Source organism: Urocampus carinirostris, chromosome 10, assembly GCF_059441175.1.
Source record: "Urocampus carinirostris isolate Australia breed hairy pipefish chromosome 10, RoL_Ucar_1.0, whole genome shotgun sequence".
Lineage (NCBI taxonomy): Eukaryota > Metazoa > Chordata > Actinopteri > Syngnathiformes > Syngnathidae > Urocampus > Urocampus carinirostris.
This window is the reverse complement of record NC_142358.1, coordinates 21,414,434-21,438,960: the sequence shown is the minus strand read 5'-3', so window position 1 is coordinate 21,438,960 and position 24,527 is coordinate 21,414,434. Positions and strand designations below refer to the sequence as shown.

Sequence of the window (24,527 nt, the reverse complement as noted above, 5' to 3'; positions counted from 1 at the left end):
AGTTCTAAGGCAAAAAAATAGATGCATGTTATATACAAATAATGGCATTTAGGTGGCAATTACTATACTTTAAAGTGATTTTTCCTTTAGTTTGTTGCCGTGATGTTGTACACAGAAATTTACTCAATGACTATAAATGACCATGTGCCTAATTGGAAACTCTCTACTAACATCTCACCCTATGCATTTGTGTATGTTCTCCAGATCTTCTACAAAGTCACACGAGATATTTTCCCGGGTGAGGAGCTTCTACTTTTCATGAAGGCAGAAGAGTATTCATGTGTCTCATCCATGGCTCCTGATATGCACGGTCTGAAATCACACACACACACATATAAATGTGAATTATCTTTTTGCGATTTGATCTTTTTTCAACAATTTACTAAATATTACCCCTCCCAATTATTCAGAGGAAAGGCAGTTCCGTTGTGAGGACTGCGACCAGCACTTTGAGTCCCGCAGCCAACTGTTGGACCACCAGATGCAGGAGTGTGGGATGCCCCCCTCCTCCTTTCTCGATGCAGGTGTGAATTGTTAATCACGAAGAGCAAATGCTTTCTATAACACGACAATATGCTGGTTGTGTTTAGGAGAGGACAGCGACCTCAATGCCCAAGAACCTCACGACCTGCGGCCCCTCCACATGTCTCATGACTTCCACGAGTGTAAAGAGTGTGATCAGGTCTTCCCTGATATGCAGAGGTGATTTCTTTATCCACTGATTTAACACATTTACCCGCTGTCGTATTGTTTCGGATTTGGGGATTTTTTTAGCGTGTTTTTGATGCATGAAATCGAAACCAAATTTATTTAGAGCAGTGGTACTCAATTAGTGAGGCAGGCCATCCAGGGTGGCATCATCTTTTAAGCGAAGAATTGTTTTTAGGCTTGAATAACACCAAGCCCAGATACAAAATCCAGGTTAATTGACACCCTTAGTGGTTTTATTTCCCCTTCTCATTTATTGTTCTTTTTTGTATCTATGCTGCCTGCAGCCTGGAGGCTCATTCCCTGGCCCACTCTGAGGAGCGAGAATACAAGTGTGACCAATGTCCCAAGGCCTTCAACTGGAAGTCCAATCTGATCCGACATCAGATGTCACATGACAGTGGCAAGCACCACGAATGTGAAAACTGCTCAAAGGTAAAGTGACGACTTTTTCGGGGAAGACTGTGATCAGGCATTGTCATTGTGGTACAGTGGTACCTCTTTATACGAGCCCTTCCACGCACAAGATTTTTGAAACGCAAGTCTTGCTCGCTTTACGAAAAATGATACAGTTCAGGAGCAATCCCAGAGACGACCACTACAGATCGCTCGAGACTGCTCCAGTTTGCGCACGCGTCTTTCGCCATCAGGCCCCTGATTCTGTGCCCTAGGTTATACCTGTAGAGTGCGTGTATCCTGCAGCGAGTTTGTTTTGATGACTTTAATCGCATTTTATAGGATCTAATTTCAGTGACTCTGTGAGCTTATCCCTGAGTTTCAAAAAGGGAAACATTAAGGTGCATTAGAAAACCAGGAGAATTATGCCAATTGAAAACCACACACAAACATAATTGCGGTATTTTTGTTAGTGACAAAGCCAAAGAGTACAATCGATAAGCAGCGAGTGCCGATCACAAAGTCTCGGAGCAGTTTACCCAGCGCTTTGCTGCAATAATTTTTGAAAAATGATCCATTCCTGTTGCAAGAAAACAACAAAGAGGAAGAGGAACCAGAGAAACTGCCATCTACAAAGTAAATTAAAGAGGTGCTTAGTGTTAAGAAGTTGTCGAAAAAAACAACCAGATAAAGTGGCAACTGGGCATCAGACTCTGAAATGACACTCGCATTACGAATTTTTGTAACATTTTGAAAGGGTGAGACAAATTTGCTTGGATACGTTTTTTTTTTTTGTTTTTTTTTCATTTTTTCAAAAGACCTGTAGAAAGTGATAGCAAGTGAAGCTAAGATGAGTAAATAAAGTGAAACAGTAAACAACGAATAAAATTGTCCTGCAAAAATATTTCCGTGTTTACGTTCATTCAAAGTTACAGTAACTTTAATTTTAAGTGGACAGTAAATTCTTACGCATCATAAAGGGTCCTGTGCCCTCACTCATGTTAGCTTATTACAATATATTGGATATGTAATTACCGTTTGAACTGTTTTTTTAATTATGTGTTTTATAGCTATTTAAGGTTATTTTGATCCTTTTGGGCGGCCGAGAACGAGCAAATTAGTTTTTAATAATCTCATATCGGTAAAATGATCTCGTTACACGACCAATCTGAGTTACAAACAAGATCCTGGAGCGAATTAAGCTTGTATGTAGAGGTACCACTGTATTCTAAGTCAATTTGTTTGTGTATTGTTGGTGGATAGTAACACCCCTGTGTGTGCTTGTGTGGTTCCTTCCACCAGCAGGTGTTCACAGACCCCAGTAACCTGCAAAGACACATCCGTTCGCAGCACGTAGGGGCTCGAGCCCACGCCTGCTCTGATTGTGGCAAGACGTTTGCAACGTCTTCGGGGCTAAAGCAGCATAAGCACATCCACAGCAGTGTCAAGCCCTTCATGTGTAAGTCACTAAGACCCTACCTATGTAAGTCTTCTTAGTACATTATAATAATAATGCGATGATGACATGATTGTATGGTTAAAAACTTGTTTTGGGAATCCTTGTTCGATCCTTATCAGCTTGGCCAATGCTACTAATGATATATTGGGTTAGATAAAATAAACAGGGGATATTTCGAGTAGTGACGTAATTTAGTAGTTAGTAGGGGCTAGCAATACTTTGAATTTTGGTATCAATCCAATTAAAGCCCATACGGGGTCTTATCGATCCATACTGATCCAATACTGATACTTTTTGCGCGATCATTTAATAATTGACACCTTACCCCTCTTTGATTAAGTCTATGATTACAATCAACACAGCACAAAGATTATATCCATTTTTCAAATCATTTTATTCTTATCAAATTACAACAGTGCAAACTTTAACAGTATAAAACATAAATATGTTTACTACAACCTTTTCAGAACTAACGTTAAGAGAGACTAACCCGAAAAAGAAACAATTTAATCCAGTAAGAATACTGGTTAACAATGTCAAAAACATAACTAAGACCCTTCCATTCCACAATGTTCTGAAAATAAATTAATAACGTATTGTTTTTGAATTGGACACCTGCAAAGAAGATTGCATGGGATATCAGTACAATATTTTGACTAGTATTGCGCTCTGTTGTTTGTTATTTTGACTATTATGAACTGTTCACATTATTGTCCCGATCCGCCAATCATGTTGCTGGTTTTTGATTCCCACACCCTTTAGGGCGAATCAGCATTATAACCTAGAGGATTTAATAAAAAGAAAGGGCTCAGCGGAGGTATTTTTAGAACTTATTGGAAATGCTTTCTTTGCCAGGTTATAATCTGCAGATGTCTTCGCCTTATTTTGAGTGTCTTTTAAACTTTAAACTTGGCTCTGTTACCATGTTAACAACGGATTGTTTTTTATTGAGGATCTGATTTTTATTGAGGAACAGTAACATGTTTACATTTTTGTTGCAGCTCATTGCGCTGTAAAGAGTGAGTTTTTTTCATGTGTTTAAGTAAGTTTATGGTGGTGCCAAGTTAGCGAACCAATTCAAGAGTCCACACCCCACAGCACGCATACTTCTGGTAGGGGTGGGCAGATAGATCTGGATGCTCTTTCACTCTCCCATTGCCCTCTCCTGTGCTCCTCTGCCTGCGCTATCTGCTCAGAGAAGCTGCTCTTCGAGGAAATTGGTGAAGGAGCGAAGTATTGACCCCAGGACAATAGTATGGGTACGATGTGAATACTCGATGCACCCACCTTTAGTGGTTATTTTGTCAGCCAACAAACACCAGCAGGCAAATATGCTGATCATTATTTAACTAGTATATAATTAAATCCTTCAAATGCCCTCTTTCACTGCCTGGCAAGACACAATCTAAACCTTTCACACTTTTCTTTCCCAAAAACATTACAACCTCAAACCTTTTCCTTCTTTTCTGAACCTGTCAGATGCTCGGTTGAGAAAGGCAACCCACACACCAGATTGTTTTCAAACACCAGGCATTTAATATACATACTTTTATGCAGGGCTAGCTGAGCTTAACCCCCAACTGTGTCACCCTTCACTCATTCTTCCATCTCTTCAGTGCTATTTTTTCCAATAGCAACCACATGCACTAAAGTTTGAGCCCATATGGCCGCATAAACTGTAATAGGTTTGTCAATTGTGGTTTATTATTGCGTTTAGAATAAACCATTGCTATCCAGGGAGAAGGACCAAGACTTCTTCAGAAGAAGAATGTGTCTTGAACAGCATATAGTATTGCGAATGAAATAGCTTTATCTGTCTTAAAAAGCATTTTAGCTGGCGTCATCTACTGATGAACTAATAGGAATGTGTTCCCTTTACTATCCTACAATTGTATATGATGAGTTTTTAGACTATAAAGCTCTCCTAAAAACCCCAAATTACCCCAAAATTTAAAAGTAGGCCTCGTAACCCGGAGAGCTTTATACACAGAATACGGTGGATAAGACGAAAAATGCATATGTAGTATTGATAGGTGTGGTTTATTACAGCAATGTAATCAATCTATCAATTAATCAATCAATCAATTCAATCAATAATCATCGCCAGCCCCAACCGCTCCAATATAATGTATGCAACAGGATTAGAACCTAGGTCTTGACGGGGAAGGTGGCATGCTTCACCACTAGACTACCAGTGGTACAGATGACATATGTAAAGGCATTAGAAATTATCTCATTATCACACCATTTTAATGTTCCAGAAACAGTGATTTCAATACATTCTGATAAGTTAAAAAGTCTCTCCTCTTCTTTCCCTTTCATCAATAACATTGCGAAAGACAGAAAACGGGAAGTATTTCAGAAAAATACGATACAAGCTCTTTTACGTATGTGCACATATTAAATCAGGAGGTTTATGACGCACAGGTGAAGAAGCGGATAAAGTGACAAAAGACTATTTTTTTGGGTGCGCCTCATTATCCAGTAAACCTTATAGTGCAGAAAATATGGTACTTCATTTGCATAAATTGCAATTGAGTATAAGACATATTTTTTTAATAATGCGCCTTAATACTTGAAAAGGCCAATGCTACCTTTTTGGGTAAAATAAAAAGTCAAAACAGACAGCACAGAAGAAGATATTGCTAGTTTTCTGCATAGAAGAAACATATTGTTTCGTGGAAGAAGAAGACATTGCTAGTTTTTGACAAAGAAGATCTTACATTTCAAAAAAGTAGAAAATGTCGAGCCTGGGAAGCATACAAAAGAATAACACACTTGAATGCATGTCTATGAAATCATATAAATGTTTTTCAAGTATAAATCACTATCGCAAGTTGCAATCCGGAAATAAGGTAATTGTATATCTAATAATTGCTACAGTGTACAGTAGGTGATGTTTTACATGATGCTTTTGTGTTTTACCATTATATTTATTTGGGGGGTTTACTGAAAAATAACAACTTAGAAAACATTAGGTGGTGCTTGCCTGCAGCTGGTTCTGGACTTGGTGGGCCGACCAAATTGAGTTTCTTATTCGCATCCCAGCATGGCGTCGTCACTGAGTCGAGTGATTTCGAAGCCTATAGCTCGTTTACTTTTGCCAAGCTTGCACTTATCTTACAGGTTAGTTTTGTGAGCTGCTCCTATGAGTTTTTACTACCCACTCTTGCTCTCTGCACACTAATTTACCTCGCTCTCCAGATATAAATATTGGTTCGTGGTCTCTCATAATTGCACCTAGTTTATATTCATCACTCTGTGGCACAAAGCAAAAATAAACTAACAACTTCAAAAAAATCAATTTGCTGCCCCCCCTATAACCAATTTTATGTGTTTCTTGCTTACTGACAAGTCTGTATCTTTTAAAAACTGAATAAATTAAGATTTTCTGTTCAGAACTTAGTTACCTTACACACTGTACTCATGTGGAGAAAATGAGCGCCATCTTATGATCAGCTGTTCCACATTTGCACATCTCAAGTTACCCAACATCTCACCTCCTTCTTTGAACCATATTGAGAACTAGGGTTGGGCAGATCAATCGCAATATCGATATTATTTATACTGAGCGAGTACTTTAATCAGATTGACACTATAGTCTTTGGATCACTAATTCGCGCCTTCACCAAATTGTTTTAATACCCCGCCATTTCCTCTCAGCCAAAGACGTCAGCCACTCTCTAAGTTTAGACCTGAGTGTGTAACTGACAGGAACACGTTCAACACCTCTCCTTACCTGGCCTGCTGCTGCATCCTGCTTGCCAGTTAGAAAGACGGGCTAAATATATGGCGAAACCCCTATCAAAAATATGACAGAGGCAAACAAGCGCAGCACAACCTTTATTTCAACTACAGGAAAGGACAATGCCAGGTGTCATTTGTGTGGTAAAGTCATCTGCTAATGTGGCAACACCACAAATTGACACAAACACATGAAAAAGGAGAGCAACTAACTGCAATCAAAAATGTAAACATGTTATTGTTTTCCTGAACAACATCTGTGTATCTGTTGTGACTATGGCAAAGAAACCAAAAGGGCTTTTTACGGACTTTATTTTCAAAATATTGCGCAATGGAATATATTTTAGTTGAAATTATCGTGCAGTATTTGTATTTTTGTTACATTGCAGCTTTTTCTCAATTATTCTATAAACATGAAGTTCCTAAGCATATCCGATCGTTATTGAGTATTAGTATTTATTTGGAGCGGATCTATACCAAAATTCACAGTATCGCTTCCTCCTACTGACAACACTCCTTACTATACAAATAACTAACTAGGGAGCATTTAATTGCACCCGCATCATGAACGAGCTGACTTATGCTGTAATGATGATGATACAAGCCAGGCGGTGGCGGGCAGCGAGTAAAAAAATACCAAGTCCTGTACAGCTCCTTTAAGTAGTTGGAATCAGTTATTTGTATCCTGTTGACAAAACATTTTTGGTCTTTATTTACTATTATCACTTTTAAAACAACTGTATTCATACACAAATATTTATTGACATTCAGGATGAGTTTTTTATAGAAAATATTGATTAGCCATGACAACCATGATCTGAATGTAATTATGAAAAAGATAAAGTATTTATGCATGTTTGCACATCCAGGGTCAAACAGTGTCACAATAGCACTTAAGTTGACTGTGGGAAGGTTATCTAGCACAGGATGACAGGGACCCAGCTTGGGGACAAGGTGAGGGAGTTAAAGGGGCAATGGGAGAGGCTGAGTGTGGGCAATAAGGGTGGGAGGCAGCTAGGACGTGGGACCTGTCCTGGGAACCAGACTGCAGGATAGGAGTCATTCAACTCTGCTTCCTTCACAAACTTAAAATAGCGCCATTGTACTTCATACACTTAAGAATGTGTGTTTGTGTGCATTTGTGCATGTTAGTACACTTGCATTCCTTTGTGTGTCCTATCTCGGATTGTCAGTTCAGTGTTGTTGTACGAGTTATTGTGTGTTTGCGTATGCAATTGTTTACGGAATCCTTTGGACACAATGAGGCCAGTGATGCCTGGGAACCCGGTTTGATGTCCAGGTGATGAGTGGGAAGAACCGACTTACACTGTCATCTGATTACAATACCAGGATCTGGACACGCCACCCCCTTCTTGTTCTGATGGAAGACCATTTTCAAAATATTGAAGGAAACAAAAGCATTTCCCTCTGCATTTCCTCAGTGTCACTTGTTAAGTAAATGTGCTTGTGTGATGTCATTGTTGATATTTTTTGTATCCCTGAATCACAGTCCAAAACCGCCTTTGTATACTTTGTGTGCACTGCAGGTGAGGTCTGCCATAAATCCTACACCCAATTCTCGAACCTGTGTCGCCACAAACGCATGCATGCCGACTGCAGGACGCAGATCAAGTGCAAAGACTGCGGGCAGATGTTCAGCACCACATCCTCTCTGAACAAGCACCGAAGATTCTGCGAAGGGAAGAACCATTTTACGACAGGAGGAATGTTTGCTCAAAATATGCCACTACCTGGTGCCCCTGGATTGGACAAATCCGCTTTGGCCATGAGTCACAGCAGTGCCAGTTTGGCTGATTACTTTGGAGCTAGCCGCCATCATAGCGGGCTTACTTTCCCTGCAGCGCCAGCCTTCCCATTCAGCTTCCCCGGCCTTTTCCCTTCTGGAATCTACCACCGCCCACCACTCATTCCAGCCACTTCTTCCCCTGTTAGGCAGCTATCACACCCTGCTGTTGCTGGGAATAGTGCAGAGCTGAGTAGGAATCCCCGGCTGCCTCCGAGCCCAGGAGTTCAGGAGTCCAGAGAACTGCTTAAAGCGCTCCAGAAGGACCACAGTGCACCTGAAAATCAGATCCTAGCTTCAGGACTTCAAACTCAGAGGTCATTCTCCTCCAGAAAGCAACGCAACAAGCAGAGTGACCAGTCTGAAAGCAGTGATCTGGATGATGTCAGCACACCGAGTGGAAGCGATCTTGACAGTATGTCGAGCTCTGAACTTGAAAGTGATATGGACAGTGAGAGAGATAAAGGGGCAGATGGCAAAAACCTCAAAAGGAAGACCAGTGACGGAAGCCCCCATAATCTGAGCCTGATGAGCAGCTGCGCTGATAAACACTTAGCCGAATCTTCCCCTATCACTTCCTCACTGAATGAGAATACAGCAGTCACAGGGGCTGTGAATGACTCGATTAAGGCCATTGCCTCCATAGCTGAAAAATACTTTGGCTCAACAGGCCTAGCTGGTTTGCAGGACAAAAAAGTGGGGTCACTGCCCTATCCTTCTATGTTCCCTTTACCTTTCTTCACATCTTTCTCTCCACCAGTGTATCCAATTCAAGACAGAGATGTGAGATCCCAAGTGCAAAAGGGGGAGCTGCAGTTTCAGGCAGATGATTGCAAAAAAGCTCCGTCGTTAGAGTCACCGTTTGACCTCACCACGAAACGTAAGGAGGAGAAGACTACCGCTTTAAAACAAGAAACTTCACACTTGTCCAGTCAGGATCAGCCTTTGGACCTCAGCTTAGGGATAAGGGGGCGTGGATGTAGTGCTAGAGGAGAAGAGAAGCAATCAAAGGAGGGTCCTCAAGAGGAGAAGACAGTCACAGTGACTCCAAAGCCTGACTCTTCATTACAACATGCCAGACCTACTCCTTTTTTCATGGATCCCATCTACAGGTATTGTTATTCCCAGTGATTTCGTCCCAAATCACATACATAGTCACGAACACTACCACTTTACGTGTTGCACTATCGCCATTTTTTTTAAATCGCTTTTTAAATTTAAACAACAACATTTAATTTCATTGTCTTGAAATTAAATTTACAAATCTCAACTCTTTAAAATTCACACATAATTTTACAGTGTGGTGTTACACCAGTGAAATCAATAACTATTCTTGCAAACTGTCTATTATCTACCCTGGTCATATCCTTTGAGAGGGGTGACCGACAGCAAGACAAACACATACAAAAATAAAGAAAATTTAAAAAGGAAAAAGTAATAAAAAAACACAACATTTTCTGGACCATGGTCAACCGAAATGCCCAAACACCCAAACAAGTTAAGCACCTCAGCACCCATGTCGGTCATGCTTTCGTCCCTCCAGATGAAACGGGACACAAGAAAGCGGCCATGTTACTCAGGGTGACAGAACACACTCTTCTTTTCAACAGCAAGGCCTGACAGCTTTCACTGGTTTACCCCTGCCGCATCAAACAGGTGCCCTGCCCATCCCTTAGAACACGTATAAACATCCCACTATCCTTTTACAACACCTCTCCACTCATTATATATTGTGGCAAACTGAAATATGCAAAAGTGCAAGACCGATTGTGAACTTTTAAAGAACTTAATGAATGTGGTGGCATCAAAATTGCTGACACAAATGACAACTGAACAGTAAGCAGACTTTACTATTTTAGCTTTATATTACAAGCAATGAATTATTTGAGTAAATGTGTTAGGAGCTGATGGAAATCTACTATTAGCAGGGTTGAGAAGAGGAGGATGAGTGATCCGTTTGAGACGTTGAAGGACAAGTACATGCGGCCATCTCCAGGCTTCCTATTTCATCCTCAGGTATGTTCATACTCCACCGCTATAGGTATCCCCCGTTATCGCGGTTAATGGGTACAGAACCCCCCGCGAAGAGTGAACATCTGCGAAGTGGCGTTGCACCTTCATAAAAGCCCTTCCCAACCTGCCCCTGTGATAGTATTTGCTGTCTGCTGAACACAAGGCACGATGCATTGATATCAACGACAACAAAGACAATTCAATTCAAAATCCGCAAAGCAGTGAACCAGCTAAAACCGAAGCACGAAGTAGCGAGGGTTCTCCACACACATTTGATCCGTCATCCTTGTGAAAACAGCCTAGCAAAGTGAAAACAGCACCTTTTCAGTCATAAGCCTATCTTCCCTCTTTTTTTTAGCCATTTCAGGTCTGGTTTTTACAGGCTGTTTCATTTGACTGATTTATGTCTTCTGTCAGGACTGTTGCAAAGGGGCAGCTTGCAACGACCACATGGTCGTACCACATGCCTTAATGAGGTGTCCTATCTGTAGAAACACTAACAGAGTGCTTAAGCCATCTTTATGACTTTATGATGTCTGGACACACAAATCATTCCCAGAAAGCCTGGTGTAGGTCTAAGTCGAACCAGCCAAGAGGCCCCCCATATACTTTTGAGTGGGTTTGCTTTCAGTCAACTGAGTCACTGCATGGCCATAAATCATACCAAGAAAACCTGAAAGACTGAATAACTTTTTTTTAACTGTGATGTGATTCAACTTCTTTAATGCTTAGCAGGTTATTAAATAGCTCACCAATAAATACTCATATTACCTACTGCCTCGTAATATTATGTTTTTGATATCAAGCACAGGGAAGTGGTAGTTACTATAAGAGTGACCGGTAATTCTGCCAAGATGACTTTGCACTTAATGGCTTCTTTAAAGTTGAACACATCAAAACCCTTGTTTAGCTAAAGTTATGTAAATATGTGGAAGTTTCTGACTATGTCCCCCTTTCCGCTCTACAGTTTCGCCTGCCAGATCAGAGCTCTTGGGTAAGTTATATTTCTCATAGTCATGCATGGACACTATAAGAATGCTGGAGCATTGCTTTTCACCATCTTGTTCCAACACTTAAATTTCCCAGCACCTTGACACCTTGGGTTTTCTCTGTCCCTTTGACAGTTTGGCCAACACAAATTTTCACTGTCTCATCCGCCTCCAATAAAGAAAAACATGTGTTAAATTGAGAATAATTTGACTGAAAGGACTTGTGTAAGGTGTGAATTCAAACCATTCGAAAACCTGTATTAATGTGGAAATATTATTAATAACAATAGCAATAATAATAATTTGAGTTGTTGATTATTCGTTTGTTTAAACCGACACAAATACTGATACCCAAATTTTGAGGAGTCTTACTGCGTAACCATTCCACATAAAATTATATTACGTCTGCAAAAAAACCCTAATGTTTTTAAAGAAATACATTGTTACCAAATGATTATTTACAATACCTAAATTTCAGGTTCTTTATTGTAAAATGGTCACTACAAGTCAGCTGATTCTGCTTTCAGGTATTGTTGCGATCATAGATACTGTAAAAAAGCTAGTATGATATTAATTGCCATAATATTCACTTTTTTGTGTACAGTTACCCAATGCTAAATTTATTGCAGCCTGATTATCCTGGAATGGGTTTTACCTCTTGTGTGCCCCTTCTAAAGATTTCTTATTTTCCTCGTGCTGAGGTTTTGAGTTTTCCTTGCCCGCATGTCGGTTTAAGATCAGTGTAGTTGTAACCAGTGCAGTCCTTTGAGACATTTTGAGATTAAGGGTTATACAAATAAATGTGACTTGTTTTGACTAGAAGAAATGGTGGGCACCATATTTGATTTTTAGTGGCCTATTTAGAATAACATACTTAAAAAGACTTCATGGTTAATCATGCATACGAGTTCAAGGGGCAGACGCCAAAGATCAGTTTAGTCCCAGCTGGGGTCATAAGTCGATGCAAAAGGCTGAGAAGGCATTCTTGTCAACGTATACATATTTCATTCATTTCATAATGTGTGGGCTGTATAAAAAAATTTGGTCAGGGAATGTTCTTTTTGTTTTTCAATATATTTTGTTGGACTGATCTCATCTTTACCATTTTGGCTCTAATCAGTTGCTGGTAGCAGATGAAGTCATATTGGTTAGCTATTCTCGCGCCACTCTACATAGTCGGTCTTGCTCTGAGTAAATAGGTGCTGTGTTGTATTTACAAGGTTTCTTATTGCATAATAAGGGTAATTGCAATCATTAATAAGGGGAGCGAATGGCTGTGGTTGACAGGTATAAGAAGGTATGCTTAGATCTTAAGTCAACCTCCTTGGTTCAATGTGACTTTTAAGTTTTATTTGCAAATTCTGAAATACAAAATAAAAGCTTAAGTATGTGAGGTGTTTCTAAAAATTGGTTGCTTCCCTTGAAAGCTCTATCGTTCAAAACTAATATAGCAGTTCAATGTCTTTGGTTTTCCCCTTTTTTTAATCATTTTAATTTGTTTACATCTTGGGAACCTTAATTATGTACTGGGCTGGTTTAAATAAAGGCTGAGATGGGAATTTCCAGCAGTGCAACACCCTCAAAAACTGCTTTAGAACATTGAGTATGTTTGCTTATACAGATAATGGAGTGTGCCATTTGCAAATGAGCGAGGAAGCGGCGACAGTAGACTGTGCTGTCAAGGCAGTTGTTTAGTCGGAGCTACTTTAAATGTCCAAGGGTAACAGTCTCTGTGGGACACTCACTGGGAGTGGGAGGGAATCGAGGGGTTGAGCTTGATGCTCTAGCCAAACATCTGGTTGCTGATAAAGATCAACAATTGAGAATGCATCTCACTAATTAGGCTCTCGCAGCATCACAGACTTCTGAAGATAGCCAATCAAGCACTGGTCCCACTGCGACACTACAGCAACAAGCAAGTTCACAAATGCTTGAACATTGCCTTGGGGATAATATAAGGGGTTTTCATGAGGTGTCTGTGATTTTTGTGTACGTGTGTTGTAATGCATGTGCAACTAACGCGGCGTTTTATCCAAAATAGTACAGTGAATGACCTTGGGAAAATTACCTCATAGTGCAGTCGGCTCTCTTCTTGACATTAAGAAGCTTAAACATTTCACACACAACGTACTGTGGGGAAATTAAACACATTTAATCAAGCTACCGTAATTTAACGCCCAAAAGGTGCACCATGTTTAAAGGCGCACCCTCCGTAGTTGGTTTTATTTCTGTTTTTATCAACAACTACAGCACACCGGCTCATTGGCTGTGAGTGCTGTGAGAGTGCTGCGCGAATGCTTTATAACCACACAGACACGCAGACAAGTGTGCATATTTAAAAAAAATCAGCAGGAGCAAAAGTGAGTTTAGTTGTGGTTTAACTGAATATTAATTAAAAAGTAGAACAAACAGATAAAAACTTGTCGGAGTTCGTTTTTCAGATTCCTTCAACTTGCAAACCATTGATTTGTTAATGTTCAATTTTCTCACGGCTGCTCAATTTCCATGTTCTTCTGCGTAGAAATCAACACAACACGGTGAACGAAAACACAGAAAGCATTCAATGGAGGGAAAATGAGGTTTTCGATTGATTTCATATTGGTAGGAAACAACTGTCTTTAGCCTCTGTTAGCTCAATAACATTCAAATTGCTAGATATGTTACGCCGTTAGCATCCATGAGTACTTCCGTTAACAATGCATTGAGTGTGACCTTGCGCGACCTCCGCGCAAGCGGGATGTGATGGCAATCAATAAAGAGACAACTAAATGTCACAGGAGACGCATAGAAGTCGCATTTAGTTGGAAATGTAAACAATCTCACAAAAACATTAGATTCACCCAAGATTATTGTGAGTCTTGACTTGGCCAATGCTTGATCCGAGTGACCCCTGGGACCCGGGAGCGGGTGCCCAACCCTAAGGCTACCAAGCTGGTCTCCATCTGGCACTCTGCATAAGAAACAGGGCGCACTGCCTTATAGGGCGCGCTCTACATTTTGAATGGAATCTGAGACGTATGTGCAACTTATGGGAATAAAAATACGGTAATTCATAAAAGGTAAACAACCATATTGCAAAGGGAATCCATTGGTAGCTGTTCCTACACCTAACAAATTACAACTAGTTTGACCAAATTAAATTTAAATGAGATGAATGGTAAATGGTCTTCATTTATATAGGGCTTTTAAAGTCAATGAAGACCTCCCAAAGCACTTTACAATGTGCTTCACACACACACTCATACACCAATAAGGAGTCAGCCATGTGAGGCGCCTACCTTTTTGGGAGCATGAGGGATTCAGTGTCTTGCCCAAGGACACTTCGACATATAACACGGAGGAGCCGGGAATCGAACCTATGACCTCGTGATCCCAAGATGAGTGCTCTACCTCCTGAGATAATGCCGCCCACATAGAATAATATAAGTCTAAAAACGTATGTATATATATATATATATATATATATAGCCTAGATGGTAAGGCGCCCGCTTTGAGACTGGGAGGTTCGGGTTCGCGCCCCGGCCGAGTCATTCCTAAGACTTAAAAAGTGGTCGGCGGCGCCCTCTGTTGGCTGCGGCTGCATCGGCTCGCTACAACGGGTCAGGTGCAATCGACATTTCGTTCTGTGTACATTGTTACACAGAATGACAATACAAGGAAATTATTATTATTATTATTATTATATATATATATATATATATATATATATATATATATATATATATATATATATATATATATATATATATATATATATATATATATATATATATATATATATATATATATATATATACATCTGTGTGTGCTGCTATGATACGATGCAAAGGGATCTAATCTATTGTATCCATCCATTTTCTGCACGGCCTATCCTCCAATTCCAGCTGACTCCGGGCAGTAGACAGGGAGACACCCTGAACTGGTTACCAACCAGCCAGTCACGGGGTACACAGAGACATAAAATCCTTCACACGTCCATTCATACCTAAGTACAATCAATCTGCCATGCATGTCTTTGGAGTGTGGGAGGAAACCAGAGTGCCTGGAGGAAACCCACGGGAAAAACGTGCAAACTCTGCACAGGGAAGCTGGGTTTGATCCCAGGACATCTGAACTGTGGGGGCTAGCGCGCTAACCACTCATCCGCCATGCCAACCCTTAATCTAATCTAATGTAATCTAATATACACAATATTGTATGATATATGGATTGTTACCCTAGCCTGATATTGTAGTGACATCAGCAAAGAGAATATACTTTATTTTTAGTGAAACTTTACAAAAGTCATTTCTTACAATAAAGGGTCCTCACACAAACCCTTAGGGACTCCAAAGCTTTACCTTTTTAACCCTTCAGCCAAGGCCTCATGCAGTATCTCTCATAGTTTTTGAAAACTATATAACAACACACATCATCATAATAACTTTCATATCATGATGACGTCCGGATTTACAACTGCGATCACATCCAGAATTTTACACTCGCCTGCCGGCCCAACCAAAAATGGTTTCTTGCTTTGTCATTTGATAGTTTTTCTGAGACTCAAATTTTTCTTTCCATCCATTTTCTATCCTTTTACTGCAATTGCATGTTCTTTTTTTATTTTGCCTATCTTCTTGTCCTTGGTCACGCTCCCCTTCAGAACGTATTCACCTCTCTGCTGACTATTTACTCAATCTTAGCGAATAGCCCGAATGTGACGGTGCTGAAAACAAGAGATGGAATGTCAGCGCGGAGGCAGCGCTCCCGTAACAGACCCCAATCACTGCCGATTTGCTGCCTTGATGAAATAGAAACAAGCTGAAAATAATGCAAATTTTAGGGCCTTTTTGTGTGCGTGATGTGTTTGTGTGTATGTATGGAATTGCCTGTCGGGCCCGATGCTCTATTGGGACCACCGCCTCTCTGCCTCCCCCTTGTATCCCCACTCCTCCCCCTTTTCCGTCCCTTTCAGCACAAGCGATATCATTATTACCCATGTCTGGCCCTTGATCAGCAATGTCAACATCTTTCATATTGACGAATGTGCTGTCTGCCCGCATTGTGCACGGAATGGTTTACTGGCCGGCAGTGGACATGAATCACTCCACGTGCAAACACAAACACACACGGACGTGGATCTGACAACACGTACAATCGCAGTCGGTACAACATGCATGCCCGTAAGCGCTCCTTTGCATGCATCTCAAATACGTTCTCGTCCAAGCATAAACACACGTACACATCTGTTTTCACACACACAGGTTGCGATTAATCAACTCTGACCACCTCGCAGCAAATACTTTCTTGTCCATATATCCGCGCAGAGCGCAAGCAAGAAGGCGTAATTCTTCCGAGGATATCTGATGAAAGCGACTGTTCAACTTCATTAGCAGATTGCTTTCAGTCGTTAATTCTTTCCTTGTGTCTGTTTTGGCAGAGAAAGTTCTGCAAAACAATACAAAAACTTTTCAGGGCAGGTCAGGGAGTGGAATGCAGGATGGTAAAAGGAGAATAGAATTGAATTGTCTTTATATTAATCAGGGTTTGGGAGTAACGGAATACATGTAACTGTGTTATGTTATCAGGATATTAAAACAATGAATTTGTTTTCTGTTACAGTAAAATAGACATCATCGGATTACAGGTAGATTTAGTTAAAATAAGGAATACTATGGAGGATTAAAATTTGTTTTAAAACTATATTTCATATACATGAAGTGCCAATTGGAGGTAAGATTGGGTCGAAAAAATTCAGCCCGACCCAACCCGAGTCACAGGTATATAAACCCAAACCCGCCCAAACCTGACGTATTAACTTGCTTTGATAAACGAGCCTGAAATAAACCAGAAGCTTCAATTTGCTGCCATAGTAAAAGTGATGCTTTACTCCGACTGTGCCTACTGCAGCGCTGAACTGTGCGTTTTGGCTGAACCACTCAGCTTGGGGTTTACTAAGTCCCTCAAATCAAGTCTGCACTGCAAGTGCAGCACCTAAATGAGCGTGTGCATCTCGGCAACGTGCAGCGAACGAAAGTGAAACTGAACAAAATGGCACTGAAAAGAAAATCAAATTCTGCAGATTACAAGCTGCAAACAAACTGGAAGTTTTGGCCAAAAAGCAGAAAGAAAGATTGTAAAGCTTGTAAGCTATTGGCAAGAACCAGAAATGACTTCTGACGTGAGGGAGGTAAAGGGAGAAACCCGCGCGTCTTTTACCCCAACACCGAGGAGGAAAATTTCTTTTGATTTAGTGACCTGGAGTTAAACTGATTTTCTTTATCTAAATAGTTACTTGAGTAAGAGTAAGTGCTTGCTGTGTAGATTTGTATCTAGTTGTTATAGAGTCTCTATATTATTCTAAGTGGGGTTCTGAATAACATTTGGAGGGGTCTTTCTATTATAAAACCAGTTGCAGGATTCAATCTTGACAAAAGACTGGTGTGAAGCTTGGATTTTGGAAAATTGCCACTGACTTAGGTTTTGTTTTTGTCATAGCCTGCTGTATTCCACCCCTAAATAATTGTCAGGCATTTAGAAAGTGCACATGTGAACCCTTTGCAGTTCTATTATGTTCTCACAAGCGCGAATATTTCTGGTTTCCTTGTTATTTTCCGCTTCACTGCAGTGTCTGTTTCACCCATCGCATCATGCAACCCAAATTTTAAAAGAACAGGAAGAACAGAGTGTCATTCTTCAAAATGTTATCACCTCATGCCCTATCAAGAAAACAACTTATTTTGTGTGTTTGAATGAGTCTGTTTCAGATCTGTTTCTTATAATCTGGTAATAACATAATAACATGTTACCAACATATAAATGACTCGATAACAGTTGATATTTCAGAAATACATACAGTATGTAACTGGTACCATTTTAGACTTATTAGTAGCAAAGAAGTAGCTGTTGACTCTCAAAACGTTGGTGACCATGCTTTGTCCATTCCTTTTATGTTTTACACTCATCCGGTCTCGTCTTTCTGTTGACTTCATTCAGATGTCAGCTATCGAGAACATGGCAGAGAAGCTTGAAACCTTCGGCTCCTTGAAGCCAGACTCTGGCGACCTGTTGCGCTCCGTCCCCTCTATGTTCGACTTTAGAGCTCCACCTTCCACACTTCCAGAGACGCTTCTACGCAAGGGCAAGGAGCGTTATACTTGCAGGTAACTTTGGTCCACTCTGAAGAGTTATTACCCTGTAATAAGAGGAGGAAGAAGAGCTCGATACGATTTGGTTCAGTACTTAGTGACTAGCTTCTACAGTGACAATTGAGAAAGTGCAGTCAGAAGTGTGTGCAATGCCGAGCGAAAGGTTATAAATAAAACGATTCATTACCGTTTTAGTATTATAACGTTAACAATTTACTTTCACTGCATGTTGTGTTTTGATAGTTAACAACGGCATCTTAATGTTTTATTGACATATTGCAAATACACCTGTTTTATACTATTGATTTGATAACCAAGGCTGTTGGATTTCAAACCCAAATATTACTTGAAATTCATCATAAGATGTGCCTATATGTGCTTGATATTTTGTTTTATCAAGATTCAGGATGCTGGCTCTCAATTGCAAACATTGAAATCCCGATACTAAAGAAACCTCTTAAACTGACCCAAAAACCTTTTATTTCCAGTTATTATCCCAAACTTTTTTTCCCAGTAAAAGGATTAGATAACGGGTTTAATGTAGCCTAATGTCGCAAAGTAAGGTAACAGTTTCTTTTTCACAAATATCCTCAAGCAAAAGTGAAAAGTGTAGTGATTTAAAAATAACCCTAAGAGTGATAAATGTCCCAAAACTTACTCAAGTAAATGTAACTCGTTACAACCCACCTCTGGTTCTATAGTCAAAACAAAATCCCATTCTTATTGTAAGAAAACAGAATAAAAACAATAAAGAGAATAAACATTAAATGATCTTCTTATCACTTTGTTATTTTGTGTAACACATAACAAGTTTACCTTCTTTGTGTTTTCGCTCTACAATTTGTATTTGTCTTCTTTTTTTTTTTTTTTTTTTTTTTTTTTCAAAAACTACCAAAACACTGCTGACATTATGTATATCTTGTACAGATACTGTGGAAAAATCTTCCCACGTTCTGCAAACTTGACACGCCACCTCAGGACCCACACCGGGGAGCAACCTTACAGGTAAGACTCTCCGTGTCTTCTTTGGATGAATTATTGAGTTATGTGTAGGGCTGCAACCAGTATTTTAATAACTATATTCCAATCAATAGATTAATCTATTTTTTTTAACAGAACATTTTGAAAATTCCTCCACTTCATTCAACTATGTAATTTTGGACGGATAAAAAAACAGCGCACAAAACAACAAAATATTCTATGAATCAAAACATTAAAAATGTGTGTCAAATACATTAACAATAAGCAAAAATACACATAAAAACAGTCTCATAGTGTCCTCTGCCTGACTAGAGTGGTACTACAACCCTACAACTTCACAACAAAATAAAAAAAGCATAAAATATGACTTTGCTTATGTTCCAATACGATGGTGTGGTGTATTAATAAACAAATTAATATTAGATATGTATATTAATAAGAATGAGAAAAATGTGATCTGTCTTTATGCATTGCTTAAGTATCAGATCCAGACAATGAAATCAATCATATTTTTCATCCTGGCCCGGCCCCTCTGTCAAGATTTTTGCTCAAAAGATGTGCCCACACCCGATGTAAACAGTGCGTAATAGTCAAAATATCAACCTGGTATTCTATGCAATCTCCTTTGCAGGTGTCCAGTATTAAAAACAGAAACAAGTGTAATAAACGTATCAGTTACACTAGGGGCTTCTCTGACAAACTATTTTCTAGATATTTATATTCATATACAATAAAGAACAAACAACAACTCTAGTTCGCTTACCTCATTAATATAATGAGCCAGAACTGAGCTTTGTAGTTACTTAGATGCAGGAATGTTGGCCTGAAAATTGTCGGAGGCCTTTTGACCACAGGGGAGCAAAAAAAAAAAGAACTGCCCAGGTCAGCACACTAGCTTGCCATTAAACATCACCGCAGTTTATTGTAATTTGCAACGGTGATAACCGCAGGGGTCCTGAGGGAAGGCCGATCGAGCCAGCTAATTCCAGCAGAAGAAAAGATGTAATCTTCTATAATTTTGCATGAAGAAACTTGGCCAGGGAGAGTAATTTTGCTGAGATGGAACACAATCTGTTTGGTGCTCATTGAGTGAGAGAAGAATGTAGTTTTATTGAGCTGGCTGGAGATAAGAGGCAATCCTGTTGCAAAAACGAGCTCTTCCATCACGTCTGTATCCGCGGGACTGCATTTGTGTAATTTTCATCTGAAAGGCAGTCTTGACTCTCTCAGAACAATTTGAATCGCTTCAAAGACTTTCTTCTGTATCCAACATGTGTTTGCATCCCGCAGGTGTAAATACTGCGACCGATCCTTCAGCATTTCGTCCAACCTGCAACGGCACATCCGCAACATTCACAACAAGGAGAAGCCATTTAAGTGCCACTTGTGCGATCGATGCTTCGGTCAACAAACCAATTTGGATCGTCACCTCAAAAAGCACGAGAACGGGAACCTTTCTGGTAAAGATCGAAACGATTATGAAGAGGTCTGATGTTACGGACCGGAATATTTTATTTGAGTTTATCTTGGATTGATCATCTAAGTTGCTCAATAACCAGCAATTGAATTGAATTGCCTTTTCATTGATAATGTAGCGAATATGGGTGGTAAATAAATTATTTTAACAATTTATTGACCAATTGAAATAGAGTGCCGAGTTTATTCTTTTCAAAACTCGTCTCGCCTTTTGGAGCACATTATACGTTTTTAGATCATTATGTCAGGAAAACAGATGAAAAGCCTTGTTTAGTTATTCTGAAGGGTGGCTACACACACTTTAGGTAAATTCTTTTTACCATTTTGATAGTTCGATATATTCGAATCAAGACACACACACTCTTGGATTTCTGGACTTTTCTTATACTAATCATCTACTGAAGAGGCTTGAATAAAAACACAAATCAATAATAAGGAAATAAAACAAAGACAAAACTAGAAGTTGTGAGTTTCCCCTTTTACGTCACACCAATACCAATACCTAGCAACCACGAGATGTTCTGCAAAGTTCTACTTTGATGAAGATGACAGTCCAGTCTTTAGGTCCTCAGCTGTAGAGCGATTAGGAATCCTGGTAGGCTTGAGACCCACGAGGACGAGGACCACAGGATGCAGAGTGTTGGAGGAGAGGTTGACTGCTGGTGGCTTGAGGCTTCTCTGAGGTCGCTAGCTTTGTCCCACCGGTTTGGCCGCTAGCTTGATCACGCTTGGCTGCTGACTTAGCAAGGTCCTCTGGCTGCTTGTTGAGCTGAGACTTGGTCAGGACCAGACAGTTCTTATTGTAAGGATATGCCTTCTTGCCTTCTTGCTGTCCAAATTCAGACTGTCCTTGCAAGGTGAGACGCTTACCAGCTCTCGGTTCCGGTCTCCAGGCAGGGGCGGACCCCCTGTGGTGGTGGTGTCATGGCAACCTTTGATGCGCCCATGCAAGCTAACACCCCCCCTCCCCAACCTCACATTCCACCAGTATCGGTCAGACAACATATATCTATGTGATTGACTTAAAACACAGTATTCACTTCATATTTCTTGACATTGTTTGATCATTTCTGAGATTGCAAAACAGAATTCTGACCAAACATAGAACTCGTTCAACTACTGACATGATTTATCTATAAATGTTTGCGCATCACCAAGATACTGCTATTATCCTCAAGGTCTGCGTCCCAAATTTAGCAAGAAGTGTTTTTATAGGCTGTATCAAGGCTAAAACGCTACCAAACTTTAGAATTTTGGTATGTGTACAAATTGTTGATGCCATCATTTCTGTATGTTACCGCTCAAGACAGGGATGCTAATGTGCATGAGTGACTCTCAGCAGAGATTATAATCGTGTGTGAGGCCTCACTCTGTTGGAAAAAAATTGTCTTTCGACAATAGTTTACAATGGGATTAACTGTCGACTATTTCTATTTTTATTTTTTGTTGACAACGTTGAATAATTGTTCCAGCCCTAGAATAGCTCATATTGCACTCTACTTGGAATATGTTATCTTTAGCAGACCTATCAAACATACAATTTGTTTTTCTTTTCTCTCTTTACGTGTGCTTGAGCTCGCTCCTGAGATTTCCCAGGATATATCGAATATTTATTGTGTTTTTGTTATCACAGGCACCGCAATGTCTTCTCCACAGTCAGAACTCGATGGCAGCAGCGCCATTTTGGACGACAAAGAAGACTCTTACTTCAACGAAATAAGAAATTTCATCGGCAACACAGGCCAAAGCCAAACATCACCGGACCCTTCTGAAGAAGGGTAAATAGATTTCTTACATTTTTGCTCTTGTTTTATTCGTGGGTGAGAAAACAGTCTTTGTGTTTTGCTATCAACGCAGCCCATCTTCGTAATTGCAAACTGTTGAAAGAGCAGTCATGTGTGTCTGCGTTTAAGGAGATTGCAATTTTCTCATGCATTAAATCAGGTGATGTCTCAGTCCATGCAAGTTCGTTTACCCATTTTGCAAAATTCTTGAAGCTGTGATCGGGTCAGATAGCAGTTGTGCAATCCGCTCGGTTCTTGGAGTTTGTTTTCACGCGCCCCGCGTCGGTGCGATCGCAGGTCCGATTGCGCGTCTGATAAGAATCTAGTAGACTTCTCTGTGATTGGGCCTCTGAGAGCGACGAGTAGAGAATACGGGAATAGAATCTTAAGGGGGGAGCCGAGCCACATCTGGAACCAACATGTCCGCAGACAGGAAAAGGGTAGAGGGGGTGGGGTCAGTAGGTCGGCCTGTGTTTCCTTTCACAACGCCGTGCTTCTGACTGCTTCTGATAGATACTTCATCCCCAGCAAATTACCACGTTTGAAAGCATAATTAGGGAAAATGTTTTCTTAATCACAAAGCTCTCGTTGGCTCCTCAGGAGTCACACGGGTTTAAAACGGTACAAATGCCAACTTGTCAGACCCGTACTAACTTGATCCAAGTTAAGCCTCGCTTTAAAACACTATAAGTCAAGGCACGTTTATTTATATAGCTCTTAATCACAAAAGTCCCAAAGGGCTACATAGACCACCAATGCAGTAAGAGCAACTTGTAATGTGTGTACCAAAACTAGGTATCTGTATCAATGCATCGATACAAGTTATTGATACTCGCAACGATAGTCAATAATAATGCAGTGAACTCGTTCATTGTGGGAGTTACGTTCGTAAAATAACCCGTTATAGTCGCAATTCATAGGCCTTCAGTAGGCTGAATAAATACAACTCTCAATAACTATTTTAACGCTATAAAACATTACTTGCAGATAAAACCGCAACACATATAAAAAGCATTAATCATAATCTCATTAAAATGCCACATTTGCTTACCAAAAGTAATTGTTATTCGTACAAAAAATCCGCCCTCCTTCTTTCCTGAAGAGTATTTCAATTACTCTGTTGCAAAGATTGTCTGTGTGTTTCAGTTCAGTCTAGAAGTTATTTTCTTTTGCCTTTGAAGCTAATGGTGAAAGTCAAACCTGTATTTCTGGCGAGGGTTTATTCAATTGAGGGCTAAAAATATGTCCGCTTGACCGAGGCAGTGTACACAGGAGTTTTTTCTTCATGTTTTGGTTGTGATACGTTCGTTACCATCCCCTAGCCAATCAGTTTGTAAAACCGGCAGCATTTCCCAAGACCTGATGGCAGACCTGATTGGCCTACTTGGAATCTGACCCACAGCTTTATCGAACATTGATCTTACAGTACACAGCCTTCAGGAGTTTTTGTGAAGGCCTCCAGGCAGATTACTGAACCTGGCAACATGTAATGGCTGAAATCTGATTGGTTAAACACTTACATATTAAACCACACCCCTGGAAGAAGCACAAGTAGGGGGAACACCATAAAGGGAAATTGCTAAACAAATTGGAATATTTTGATATGGATTCATGGACAAAATGTAATATATAAACATCATGTAATTTTACCAGTAACAGTGTAAATATGCTTGGCATACTCCTGTCTCCTGGTCTCTTTGTGCAAGATTTATTAACATCTGGTGAAAGACATCTCTTACATCATTTGTGCATCTGTCTGAATGGGGTTCCAGGTGATTTAGCAAAGAGTGGTTTCCCGTGGCACAGAGACAGGAGGAAAAATTAAGAGTCCTCCAGTTTGGATAGCTGGTTCTCCTTCCCATCCGCAGAATAGAGCGCCTGGCAGAGAACTCATAAGTCAACTTCCAAATGGGAGTGTCAGCTAAATATTTGCCTATTAAATAATTACTAGATGGTAAGGAAGATAAACAAGAAGAAAAGCTGAGCACTCCAGTTAAGTGCTGCTGTGATGAAGTTGGTGCTGTTGTGCCCAGAGGGGCCCCGAGG

General features: G+C 40.1%; 1 protein-coding gene across 1 annotated transcript in view; it reads left to right on the top strand.

Moving 5' to 3' along the window:
• Positions 1–24,527, top strand: part of mecom (MDS1 and EVI1 complex locus) — a 188,716-nt gene that overhangs the window by 158,469 nt on the left and 5,720 nt on the right. The window contains exons 4-15 of the mRNA XM_088346136.1: positions 205–310; positions 411–524; positions 591–702; positions 996–1,143; positions 2,407–2,563; positions 7,855–9,223; positions 10,040–10,127; positions 11,092–11,118; positions 18,089–18,255; positions 19,168–19,245; positions 20,512–20,681; positions 22,331–22,475. Of these exons, the coding sequence (XP_088202262.1) occupies positions 205–310; positions 411–524; positions 591–702; positions 996–1,143; positions 2,407–2,563; positions 7,855–9,223; positions 10,040–10,127; positions 11,092–11,118; positions 18,089–18,255; positions 19,168–19,245; positions 20,512–20,681; positions 22,331–22,475 (2,681 nt within the window). The remainder of the gene's footprint in view (positions 1–204; positions 311–410; positions 525–590; positions 703–995; positions 1,144–2,406; positions 2,564–7,854; positions 9,224–10,039; positions 10,128–11,091; positions 11,119–18,088; positions 18,256–19,167; positions 19,246–20,511; positions 20,682–22,330; positions 22,476–24,527) is intronic.